Here is a 13,737-nt window from a genome sequence, read left to right on the forward strand (position 1 = left end):
AACTTAATACAACTCCACGTCTTCCTCCAGTCTACTGCAGCTATTGCTTTCTGTTGTTAATAGTTAAAAGCTCACTCTTACTAAGAAATGCTTCAGTCATACATCCATATGACTCCTTCACATACTCCTTCACACCAGCTCAATTTTTAGATCTTTGCTGAGACCACAGTAGCTCCTAGGTGCCTATAAGCTAATATAACTATCCTAAATTAAAGGCCCAATTATTAGTTCAATATATTGGTGCCATATGAGTCCTCCTCATCTTAGCTATAAACTGGTCCATGTTATCTTACACATCAAACAAGCCAAGGGACTGTGCAGTTGTCCTTATCCAATTATACTTCCTTTGACTCCTTTAACAGAAACACTTTCTTCTTCCAGATAAACACCCTACATCTAGATTAAGACCCTGAATTAAAAAACAATGAAAATAGACCTTTGTTTTTCATTACACTTGGGTGAATTCTGGATCAGAACAGAGTTATCTCCCTGCCCACCACATTTTATTGAAAACACTCCCATCCCGCATGGTCTGACAGAGCATGTATTTTTATGCACAGGTTACGTTATACAAATGATACATAAGATTAGGGATAGTCACCTGCTGAACTAAGTTCTCATAAAACATATTAACACCATCCCACTAGACAACTGCTTAAACAGAAAGATCCAGGATTCACAAACTTGATGGAGATCTCGTAACAAAACCACTAAACATCACAGATGTAATATACTCATCCAAATCACTGAATTTCATCAGTCAGATTTTTAATATTGTACTTGTTGATGTTACAAATAAAATACAACTTAAATACTTTACTTATAAATTTTTCACATTTCCATGTAAAACCAGCAGTAGGTTTAAAGTAAAAAGAGCTTTGTGGAAGCAACAGCTTTTTCTTTAATAAGATTCTAATTTTATAAGAATAATGTGTAAACATACACATACATAATTTCCTTTTGTACACAACTGTGTAGATTAGTTGATACAAATATAATTTATTATAGAAACATTTTTGTTTTTGATTTTGCTACATGCAGTTCTATGCTGGCATCATATATTTGTTGAATAATCTTTCAAAGAGTAAGACGTATGCATTTTGCATTCTATCCCCAGTATGTCCATTGCCAGCAGTGGACCTCATGTTTAGAGAATCGAATTCACAGTGTCAGCAATCTAAAATTAAACTTCAATACAAGATTATAAATAATCAAAAATGAACGCGTCGTTTTCATGTCATAATTGCCAGATGCTCAAAGGCCAAGATCCAAGCCAACAAAAATCAGTGACAGTCTTCCCATTGACTTAGCTGGAATTCACCTGTAGTGAATCACTACAGACTCTCGTTTTAGTTCTTCAGTTTTATCACAATGTGAAGAGTTAAAAAGTGCATCGTATCACAGCTTCAGTGTGAGAAGTAAAGCCTCTAAGTCTTTCTGGGCCTCTTTGTCCTGAAACAAACAGATAATCATGCATCAACTTAAATAGGATAAATCCCTTGATTTGCTAATACGTGCCTATCCACATTTCTTTACTAACAACAGACATAACACACAACCATAATAGCCACAGAATGTACAAGACGGCATAGTAAGTTAATTTGTCAGTGATTGCAAAAATAAAGCATGAAGTAAAAACAAGAGCCAGATGGCAGCCCTCCTTTTACAGCTCTGTTAAAGCACTTAAAATGTTAGCCCCAAATATCCTTCTCAGCAGACAAGTAAGCCTTTCAGCCTAGGCCATAACTTTTATTGGTGTACCTTGCATAAAGTACCACCTTGCCTTACATTTTATGCAAGCTTGCAACCTGGCTGTGCAGTTTTTCTAAGGGTACTTCTGTGATGTTTGCTAATGATTTAATATCCAATTAACAAGGAAACACCAGGAAATGCAATTAACAACAAAGGTTAGATAGTGGCTTCAGTGTATAAAGCCATACCTACCTGTACTCACCACCATGGATTGACTACAGCCTCAGTACCATCCAGACTGGTGTTGGTGGGCTCTACCTATGCTACTGGTCTCACAGAGGAGTGGAGCCAGTCAGTGAGCAAGAGGCAAATAATCTGCTGTGGTCAGAGCCAATACTATATTATATCTCCTATGACAGAAGGGAAAGGCTGCTTTTAGCCTGACGAGTAAATGCACAGTTTGCACAGGGCTGTAAACCAAGCCCGGCCCACAGAACTCTTTCAAAGGTAACCAGTAACATACATTTTGGCTATTCCATATATAACCAGTTAGGAAAGGAGCACATGCAGTATGTAAAACTCCATTATTCTACTCATTTTTGAAGTGTCCCCTGGGTATAATCCACTTGCTCTGTTTGCTGCTGCAAAACTTGCAAAATGCACCTTGGTTTAAGTCCACGTTTCTAAAAATTCAGCACCTCATACCTCCAGACTGGTAAGGGTGCAACCACCCAATATATGCACCCATGTGCATTCAGAAGTGCAAAGCCAAAAGCACACGCACATCACAAATTTTGTGCAAGTATTTCTAATGACAGAGACCAGTATTCCTTCCCCAGATAACGCCACAGGCAATTCTGAAAGAAAATACTTCTGACAGACAGCAAAGTAATCACTGAATTTCAGGATCACTTCATTATCCAATCAACCAAAGAGCTGGAACAAAATACTGGACATTTTAAAATACATTTTACGGGTGAAGAAATCCCTGCTTCTCTTTATTTTGGTTAGTTGTCCATAATGTCATGGAGGAACAGAGAAGAATATTGAGATGATAAAAACCATATGCCAGACACGTCAAAATACATTATATTATTGGTCTGGATTAAGGCATTAATACATTAGCTGGATGCTTCTCTTGGAGTCATTGCCTTGCTCCCACTGGCAACAATAGGCTAAACTATCTGCCTAATCATTTATCAGAGGCCTTAGAAGGCACACACTGCAAAGCCAGTAAGCTCTTGCCAAAATACTCTAACAGAAGGAAACATCATGCTGAATTCAGCACCCCTTAAATTCCACATCACTACAGGCTGCCTGGAGCACCAGCCCATGGCTTTCAATAAAAGCTGGGAAACTCAAGATCTGTACCAATACGTTCATTAATTTAAGGAAAATACACTCTCTTCTGTACTCACCATAGTCAACTCGTGAAAATTATGCCAAACTCCATTAAACAAAAAAGTAAAATGCCAGATACTGTCCCATGTTATTAAGAAAACGGTTTAATTGTATCTGGTCCTACCCTTTTTTACACTTTCCTAAGCCAAAAATAATGACGACGCAGGTTTTCTCATATCTGAACGGTGTCCAGCATTTCATGGGTTGACAGATTTCTTTACTCATTTTTCATGATATAGCTTTTTAAAATACAGCTCCAAGCAATCACGTATAGTTGCCCAATATAGTCCTTTGCTTCTAAGGAGAGAAACAAGGAACTCTATTGAGTTGCAAGGTCCCAAAACCATTGAGCAATCCTTCCTGAATCTTCCTCTGAGCTTAGGACAAAGAATGAAGCAAAACCGTGACTGTTCTAAGAACTAATTGGAGAAGAAACTGCAAACGTGCAAAACTCTCTACTCTGGGTTGCCAGTTCTAAACAAGACTGTATCAGGAACAAGAAGTATAATCGTTACAAACTATTTAATGGACTGTGTTAATCGAGCCAATGGCTTCCAGTCAATAATAATAATCCAGATGGCAAAAGCATTTTAAAAATCAGTAATGGCGTTAAAAGCAAAGCAGAGAATGGTCAGTGAAGGGAACAATATTGTCACACTTGGAGAGGGTCCTTGCAGACCAAGGGTTATGTCACACCAGAAGGAGAGAGAAGCCCAGAACGCTGTTCATTGAGCCTGTCTCCAGTCTTAAGGATGAAAACTTCATTAATGTCCAAGCCTTTACTGTTAATTGGAACAACGCCTTAAGTCCTATATTCGGACAATGTTTTTTCTCGTTGATTTCCGGGTCTGTGGCTTTCTAAAAATGAACAATTTTTGTTTGTTTTTATTTTTATTTTTTTCCAAAGACAAGCTTTGATCTCCCTCTAGAGTGCAGCAGGAAAAGAAAGAGGTGCAAGGCATGAGGAATGCAATGTATTTTGCGTTAGTCCCATTTGTTCCCCCTGAGGCTTAGTTCAGCGTTCACTGAATACCCAGCCATTTTCAACCTTGACTTTTTACTGTCAAGGCTTACATTTATTAAACACTTCTCATATCATTTTCAGAGTTGAACATGAGTTCAAATGTTTTGCTAACTGCTACATGAAGGGTATTTGGAGTTACGGGGTCAGTGACTGCATTTTCCCCCTTTCCTCTTCAGTTGCCATCCTTTTGAGTTTCATCATTCACAGGGGATATGCACAAGAAAAAAAGACCTGGGAGGCCAGGGGCTGAACAAGGGAAGAGAGGGAGTTGAAAACATGAGCAAGACAGAAGAGAGAGCTGGCGGGAAGAAGGGAATGTTGGCTTAACTGGATATAGCCCACATTTTTACAGTTAATTTCTGCTAAAAATTAAAAAATATATGAATAAGCATACACAGACATAAATGTGCATATAAAACTTAAAAAGCAATTAGAACTGAGACAGAAAGATAACAATTTTACCTTCCATCTCAGCTAATTATTTCCTTATGCACTAAGCACACTCAACCCAGGCACTACACATGTGTGCACTTGTCGACAAAGTCCCAACTGTCAACGGAGAACAGATAGACCCCCATGACCACCGACAAAATGGTAACTCCAGCCAACTACAATATAACTGCGCAACCAGAGCCAAATCCCGAGCTGACATGCATCCTCATAGGGTTTCACTGAAGTCAGTGTGGCTGCATGGTATGTTAAATGTGAGGGCTGCGAGGGTGGTCCAAAGCTGTGCTCTGATATGTGGTAAAAGAAAGGAGGTGCTGAGAGCCACCCCTGCTTTCGGGTACAGCTGTATCATTCTTTCACAGCTCCAGGAAAAACCCTGGGCTCTAACAAAAAAGGCTCCCAAACATGCACAAGGATTGTTAGAGAGCAATAGCTCTTGTGGACTATATAACTCGTATAAAGCTATATGCTATCCATTCCCAATGTCATGATAAGATTCTCACATATGGTGTGACTGTAGTAGGTGTTTGTTTGCACACCAAGGCATAATGCTGTTTTTTCCCTTAGATATTTCAATAAACCAATACAATCATTCACTTGCAACTTTCTGTATGACTGCCGTACATCACAAGTCAGGGTGCTTTATGTTCTTTCATATTTTTAGTATCTTCCTCTGGGAATGAACTGTAACTTCTCAAGGCTCCTAGGATCAAGGTAAGCACAGCTTTAAAATATGTAGTTGACAATAATTCAACATGTTCTGATTATACTTCGAGCAGACAGGAAAACACCCTTTCACACCCAGATGACTGGGCCTGAATAGTTCAGCTAGTTCTAGGACTGCTGTTGAAAAATTACAAAATGGCAAATTTCAATTCAGAATAATTGTTAACTGCGTAAAAATTTTATCCACCAGCAGATTCTTTTTTAATTTACAAGACCAGGTTGCACCCATACTCTGGTTTCCTTTAATTATTGTATGGAGCTTTTGGTGTTCAAGACGTTCCCCCTTTCTCTCCAGCTGCCGCCCCACCACCGTGGGACCTACAGCCCTTCCTCCTGAGCAGTCATCGCTGAAATGGCTGGGACACACTCAGGCCCAGTTACAGCCCTTTCAGAGGGATGCCTGTTGAGGCTCTCCCTCCACCCTGTCTATTGGCTCCGAGACAACATATTTTAAACTCCTGGAAGCTTGACGTCCCTCAGCCACTCTTCAAAACCAGGAAAGTAACTGCACACCTCTTCATCCCGCAATGCCCCCGAGAATCCTCCTCTGCAAGTACTCCTCCTGCACTGCCAGCACGAGACACGCTCCGTGCTCTGAGGAGCTGACTGCCGAGCACTGCTGCTGCTCTAACAGCTGTGCTAAAACTGCGCTGCCTTTGTCAGGATTTTGCCTCCAATACTGTGTGATAAACTAGTCAATTTAACCACAAATTATAATACCCTCGGTATTTATCAATGCAGGCTTTCTTCCTATGTACGAAAATACTACACCACAAAAAAAATATCTTCAGCATTTTGGGAGATTGTTTTTGGAGGGGGGATAAAGTATAAGCAGACAACGCAAACAAACCTTTTAGCAAGAACTTCAAAAAGATGCGGATTGCAAATCAGTCTGATCACTAAGAGAAAGATAGACTGATAAAATAATTTACAGTAAAGGAGGTCTCAACTTCTTTAGGCTGATCTTTTACAAATGTCTCATTTTTAACAGCATTTTACAGTCTGAAATGTGATCTCTTTGCAATGAGTTTTTAAAAGGACTATTCCCTGAGCTCGAAGCACTCATATTCTGTGTAAACTGAACCACAATTTAAGGAATAGTTTTTAATAATCTTTTTTTTTTTTTAAGCAGTTAGCATAATTTTTGACAAACAGTATATTCACAAGAACCTTTAATTTGGGGTTGATGGTAGCTGTTAGAAAGTTCTTGTTTAACTTCACAAACAGTATTAGCAGGAAAACAATAATCCAAAATTCAACATGAACACAAATATGAATACTTCCATTATTGTGTAAATGAAGCATTATGGACTTCTGCTTTTGGATAACAATGCACGTAAAATCTAAAGGAATTAATATCCTCTGAAGACAATAACATTTTGCACTGAGCAACATGTGTAGTTTGATATATCTTCTAACGGGAAAATCAGGAAGATGAAGAGAAAGTTCATAATTTTTACCCTTCTTTTAAAACCAAATTAAATTTTTCCTCCTTAAAATCTCACTCAAAAGAACTGCAGCAGCTTCAAATGAGATCTATTGGAAATATCACAGCAAGGTCTGCTACACAGAACCAGTCAGTGGTGGCTAGAAGAGGCATTTCTTGGTGAATTTGTTCTGGAAAATTCAAGATATTCAAAAGGTCTGTTGTGATGGGAACAACTGATAGAAGCTGAAATAATAATCCGCCCTCACTTCAATCCCTTTTAAACTCCCATTCTTTTCCTTACAAACAAAATTCAAAATGTAAATTAATAACCTGGGAAGTTAATTATGATAATGTAAGAAGAAAAAAAAAAGTAAGAAAATCTTACTTGCATTATTTCTTCTCAGCGGCTGCATTCTTATTTAAACATTCAGCCACCATTCCTTACCATTATTACATTTACTTCTTTCTCCTCCACACTGGTTTCCCCAGCTTTTCAAATGTCACTGCGGCTGGAGGCAGATTCCTTACCAACCCCTACACTTCCTGCCATGCTCCAGCTGTAAGAAGTGAATGTCAGAATGATAAAGTTCAGTAATACCTAAATCTCTCTTCCTTGTTACTTTTAACTCTGAATTGCCTTTATTTTTGTTCGGAAGGAGGGAGTGATTTTTAAATTAATATTTTTTAGCTCTCAGTGAAAATATTTATTCTGTAGTCTTAGAAGAGCTGAAAACAGAAAAATCAGGAAGAAGAAATTTATTGTAATGGAACTACTGCTTTTTAGATTTGTTTTCAAAAAATGTTGGAGAGACCTGAACTTTGAGCTTTTAATGAATTAATCCACTATATCTTTTTCTCTGTTAGGCTGCTAATACCTCTGTGGTGAGCTCACTGGCCCTAAAAGCAGAGTTCTTTCCCAACCCCCAAGCTCACCTCCAGACACAAGAAAATATAGTAATTTCTTCACATTTATACTTCATAATTCTAAATTTATATGTACATTTTCTACAAGTTCCTCCCCTGAAAATGCCAAGCAATCTTTTATAAACAAGAAATTGGTGTCATCTACCTAGCTCCGTCAAATCACCTTATTCCACTTACGTGAAAAGCACTGTGTTTAATCAAGCACAGACACCCACACACTGATTTTCTTTCTGAATATAAGAACACTGATGTTTTCAAATTTAAATTTTATTTTTTCTCCAAATTCAAAAAAAGATATTTTCCCATCACAGTAGTCCACCACATCTGGTTTTGACAGCCCTTTATGTAGCCACACTCAACGAGGCTCTGAGCACATAACAAAATAATGAGTCTCAGTAAGGGTAGTGCGAGTTCGATGAGATAAACAGAGCAGCTGTTAGACACTTTGCAATAACTCACAGCAGTGCTAAGCATTAGGATGTCTATTTTTGAAGGGGTAAATGTTTCCCAGGACCCAGGGGTTATCCACCTGGACAGCAACCAGAGAAAAACAGGACAATTTCATGTCCCATGCACCTCCAGCTATGTAATACCACTCTACAGTGTGACGGTATTTATGGCCAAGGAAGAACCGTATGATTCATCAGAGGTTTCTGTTTAGAGTAGAGAGGATGGAGAAAGGTCTCTAATGTAGTACTGGAACAGGAGTTTTGTTTCACAGATCTAATTTCTACCAAATCTCTCGTATTCCCTTTCAAAAGAAAAAAAAATCATAGAATGGTTGGCTGAAAATGTGCCAAACTAAGAAAAAAATCACACTAATATTAGGATTTACAGGAGTCAGCCATTCAATCAGAAGCTGTCTCTACCTTGATTACTTCTTTGGTATCCTTTCTCAAGTTTTTTGTTTGGTTGTTTTTTTTCTTTTACGAATTAATTCTGTTTGGAAGCCACTTGAATGGAAAAGATATTCTGTAAGTGGTAGAAAATACACACAGAAAGGCTATTTGGATGTGATACAACATTCAAGACCAAAGCCATCTCACTTAGCTTGAAATGTTACATGAAATGAATCCTAGACAAAGTGTCAAAGAAGTACCCTGAGTTAGACCAGCTGAGAATTTGACCTGAGGTTTAAAATGAGCTATGGGCTATTTTACTGATGCCGAGTACCTCTAGTTCCCACCGAAGTCAACGGAAACTGTGGATGCTCAGAAGCAAAAAAGAAAAAAAAAAGAAAAAAATAAACCATTATCTACTATTATTTTTCATAGCTATGCTGCAGGGTGATTTGTATCATGAAATACTACATATTTCCTCAATGTGGCACCATTCCAGCAAGTATGTCTCTCAGTCTACAACTGATTTTATGCCTTTATACATATATGTTTCTCAGAAAAAGTCAACATTTAGAAACAATAAAGGAATTCCCCTGCCTGAAGAAAGAGATGTTTTAAAACTCACATGAGAAACTATGATTATACTTAGGAATGATGGGTTTCACATGACTGTGACAACATCCTATGCTGCTGACAACCTTGAGATCCTGTGCTGTGGCAAACTGAAAGAAATTGTCAAACTGCTGCTGAACTCTGTTTTCTATTTCAGACCACAAACCCTGTCTTTTACAGGGCTGTAGGCAATTCAGTCTCCAGTCATTAGTCTCTTCCCTCCCTTAAACTAGCCTGACTAAATGTTATTCCTACATACAGCTCCAAGCTCTGAATCATTTCAGTTCCAGTGTTTCCCCCAGAATTAACAGTTTTTCTCTAAACAAATGAGACAATATTCTAATTCAAGTGGGATTCACGGTAACAGTTAGCATTCGCAGAGTTTGTGTTCCAGATCTCCATTTTATAGTAATTCCCATGTGTGAGCTTGGTGTTACCTTGTGCTGCTTTAAAAAAAAAAAAAAAAAATTACACATGGTTGCTCCAATACTGAGTTTTCTTAGACCCTTTTTTCTAAACTTAACTCAAAACAGAACAAGCAAATGAGCCAAAGCAGACAAATCTGTGATATCTATAGAATTAGTCAAAACAGAAGAGAACATTGTCTTCCTGTCTTCTTCAGGTGGACAAAAGATTTTGGGTGCTGCTTGCTGCTTCTTCTTCAGTTCACAAACCAATATAATTCTTATTTCATCACCATTCTGCTCACCAGAATACACACGCACCTCAAATTGCACCCAAATTCCTGCTCTCACCTCTGGCCTGCTGCCACTTCAGAAACGTGATGGGGTGATCCTTTTTGCAGGGACTAACCCCTGTCCACAGGGTGGCCCACGACACACTGAACTCTGAGGACTGAACCGAGCTCGTGTTTAGACTGATGGCATTGGCTTTTAGAGGTAGGATTCACCTCCCATTAACTACGAAGTCTGGAAATCAGGTGTCTCAGGTACGCATCTTACATGTCTTCACACCTGGTCTCTGTCAGCCGTTAGGGGACAGAGAGAGTCGGGATGAGGTACCTGGAAGCCTCTCTCTTTCCTCCACTGAGTGTATGGGGAGCCTTAGCAGCTACGTGTCACTAGACACCAAAATTTTGTCCAACTGCTGTTACCAGAGATGAATCTCTATGCTATCTCTGTACTTTTCCAAGGAGTCTGATGAACATGCTGAATGACTAAACACACACAACCTTCTGCCTACCAGAAGTTTCTGCGATACATATGTTTGTTTGAAATTGCACTGGATAGCTACAGAGTCCATTGCAGTAAGACCTGGAGTGTAGTAGGTTAAATACAGAAAAAAAAATTAAAATGCACGAACACAGTCAAAGCAGATATATACAAAACAGGCTGAGTTCAAGCAATTGCAGTTGCATGCGCTCTCTCAAACCACTTCTCCTACGTTTTACGCAGCAAAAGTAGAAAATAACTGATAATTCTGTTAAAACATTGTGTAAAAATAGGCAAGCCGACGGTACATTTCAACAATAGGTAAAGAATAAAGAGTTAAGATATTATTATATCATATCTACATCAGTATATATTTAAAGAAACAATGAACCTAAGCAATGATTACTTAATTTATGATTGGTATATACTCTCATTTGGACCAAAAATAAATGCCACCCAGGAGCAGCTGCTGGTGAGGCATGCAGTGGTCTTTCTTCTGAGTGGGAACATTTGACATAAACATGTTAGTGCTCCACACGCAGCGCTTATTGTCAATCAAAACACAGAGCTATTTAATGGTCTTTTTCCTTCACTTCAAAGGACTAAATGGGATAGGGCCAATTCATCTCTGGAATCACCTCTCTCTCTCTCCCTACCACATCTGCTGTGCTCAAAGGGGGTCCCTTAGGCTGACAAAGCTCAGGTTTGAACTTGTCACGCTCTAGGATGGTAACACTTTTTCAGTCATAGGTCGATAATTATGGAACTTGCTTCTACATGAGATGAGACAGCAAGAGTGAACCTTCTTGCCATGACTTGGTTTACATTCGAGAAATTCAATCACTTAAAATCTCACAAATATCTCTAGAAATTTTGCTCCCATATACCAAAATACTCTAAAGGGTCTGAAAGGGAATCTAATAATCTCAGAATAAATTATGTTGCAGCAGATATAACTGAAAGAACTGTGCCACTTTAATCACATTGTGGTCGAAGACAAAGCCAAGTTTGAAAAATTCATACACTTCTGCTGCAGCTAACAACACACAGTACCCCACAGGCCTCAACACAGATCACAGAAGTAGATATTGTGGGACAAAAATCCCAAGTAATTTCAACTGAGAAAAAGTAGGTCTGCGGCAAAATTTCAGAACAGTAACATGCTCAATGGCTATGGGTTGAATTACAAAGACTGCAATTCAATTTCTGACAGCCTCTGACACAGACTAGTCCCTGACACAGTCTCTCCCTCAAACAAAGATTATTTTTTTCTTTACAGCTGTAGATACGAACAACTGCAATAATCCAACCTAGAGAGAAGGAAAAAGAAAGGTTCTGTGTTCAGAGGAAAAAGTGAAACATTATTACTGACAGTATAATAATTTGAACCAAAGCAGGACAGTGGTCACAAGAGAACAACTTATCACTCTCAATACCCACCTCATTAGTAACTGAGAGAACTGACAGTGCAGAATCACAGTACTTCAGTGCATTGTTTTTCTGGCCAAGATCTTTATAGCACTGAGAAGAAAAAACATTTTGTTTCCAATCAGACCACTGTAAGAATACCAGAGTCTACAAGCTATTAGTTTTAACAGAACTTGGTTACCTTTGCCAAATACACATAATTATATTTGGAATATCCTGGATGCATTTCTTCTGCCTGAAGAAGAAAAAACAGGAAACAAAACAGACATAAAAATTGCATGAGGAGATTTACATGGTCCATGTAACATTTTCTGTAATGCACTAAACTTCCTCAAACATCAGAGTGAATCACCCCTACTGTGCACCACAATGTTTAGCACCTCCAACAAAAAAAAATCCCAAGAAAATTAAAAAAAAAAAACAAACACTAAACCAGGCACACAAGTTGTTGATATTGTACACAAGAACATTCTGTATTCCTTGGTAGTCTTTCTCTAAATGCTTAGTAAAGATACTGGAACATTCTGTAGAACATTATTGGATTCATTCATTTACACAATGGGCTAAAAGACACTGCTGTCACTAGATTATTAGTAATTATTCCCTCATCAAAGAAATTAACGTGCAACCAACCATCCACATGTTGAATAACTGATACTGAACTGTATTCATCAATGTTTTAATTGTTTTTCTGCACAGACTCTGTATCTTCTAGCTCTGGGTTCACCCTTCTTTTTACATTAACATCTTCTGAAAAATTCAGGTAGTTTGAAAAGTTCAAGATCATCTTCCTTTTAAAACACATCAAGGATGTAAAACCTTGATCGATGAGTACCAATATTACCAATTACCTACTAACCAAGAAGCAGCTTTAAATCAGCAAATAGTTTTGGGGAGAGAAAAACTACATCAGTGAAACTTACTGTAGCTGCAATTCTTGAACCAAAAAAAATGCTGCTTTCACTCAAAGTGTGTAATACCACACAATTGTCTTTTGGAAGGTAATTCAATTTCTGTTGCAGAAGTTGACTTAAAACCACAGCCACTCTGCAGCCCCCCATGAAACACCCTGAAGCTAAAGTATATATTTCAAATTATTTCTACCATCTTTGGATTTTGATCTTACAGATAAGATCTCTACACTGGGAAGATGGCAATGTATTGTATTCTCCAAAATTCAGAAAATCGTGCTATCTTTAAATAGACACAGAAAGAACATAGAAAATAAACAGTTTTCATAGTGGGGAAAAACATGTTTGTCCTTGGAGAAACTGTCTGAAGTTAATTTTAATGATGGAAGTTTATGCTTTCAGTTCAGTCAAGTGAAAAACTTGTATGTAGCAGGCCCAGAATTTGAAATGGCTCACACGAAAGACACTGAAAGACAGCTTCGTTTTAGGCACGTAGTGTTTTCTCACAACTGTGCACACAGATAGAACAAGGACTTATGTAACATTCTTTTCTACTTCACTGTAAAGGTCTTTCCTCTGTATCATTTCAACGCCACAAACAACGGCTTCTACTGAAATTCAAAGAAGAGCCCCAGATCAGAAAAGCCTAAGTGTCACAATGCCAAAGTTTTCCTTGCCTATGTTAACACTGTTGCAAAAGTGGGCAAATAAGTAGTTATTGCTAACTTGTTTCAATGGCATATGTAACTAATCTGTATCTATTTTGCATTAAATTCAGTAACTATTAACATAGCAAGCCATTGAAGATTTCTGTAAAACTAAAGGAAGAGAAGTGCTAGCCACTCATCTCCAAACGCTTTTTAAAATAGAGAAGAAAAAATATTTTATTATAGAGCTCTGCGGTGTTTAGGAGAACCCTTGATTTATAGCTACAGAACATAATCTGTTGAGCAGACATCTTGACAACAGTCACACACAGCAGCTGGTAAACAGTCGCACAGGAAAACTCTTGGCTAGCACCTACCTTAAGAAAATTCTGCAATGCTTCTTCTACTGTTGAAGTTGGTGGAGTCCCAAAGAGAGCAGCAGCTACTTTCTTTTCAAGCCAAGACAACTGAGCTACCTATAA

The 13,737-nt window shown here is 38.3% G+C and overlaps 1 protein-coding gene across 4 annotated transcripts in view; it reads right to left on the minus strand.

The window, feature by feature from the left end:
* Positions 1-731: 731 nt before the first annotated feature.
* Positions 732-13,737, minus strand: part of RMDN2 (regulator of microtubule dynamics 2) — a 46,688-nt gene continuing 33,682 nt past the window's right edge. For 2 of the 4 annotated variants that reach the window (XM_083831408.1, XM_083831407.1), the window contains exons 8-11: positions 13,633-13,731; positions 11,879-11,932; positions 11,710-11,790; positions 732-1,452 (exon numbers count right to left, since the gene is read on the minus strand). In XM_083831408.1, coding sequence (XP_083687534.1) covers positions 1,399-1,452; positions 11,710-11,790; positions 11,879-11,932; positions 13,633-13,731 — 288 coding nt within the window. In that variant the 3' untranslated portion in view covers positions 732-1,398. Of the gene's footprint in view, positions 1,453-8,558; positions 11,580-11,709; positions 11,791-11,878; positions 11,933-13,632; positions 13,732-13,737 lie in introns of those variants that run through there. The other 2 variants (XM_083831406.1, XM_083831405.1) reach the window with 1 other exon arrangement.

The sequence above is a fragment of the Anser anser genome, assembly GCF_964211835.1.
Source record: "Anser anser genome assembly, chromosome: 3".
Lineage (NCBI taxonomy): Eukaryota > Metazoa > Chordata > Aves > Anseriformes > Anatidae > Anser > Anser anser.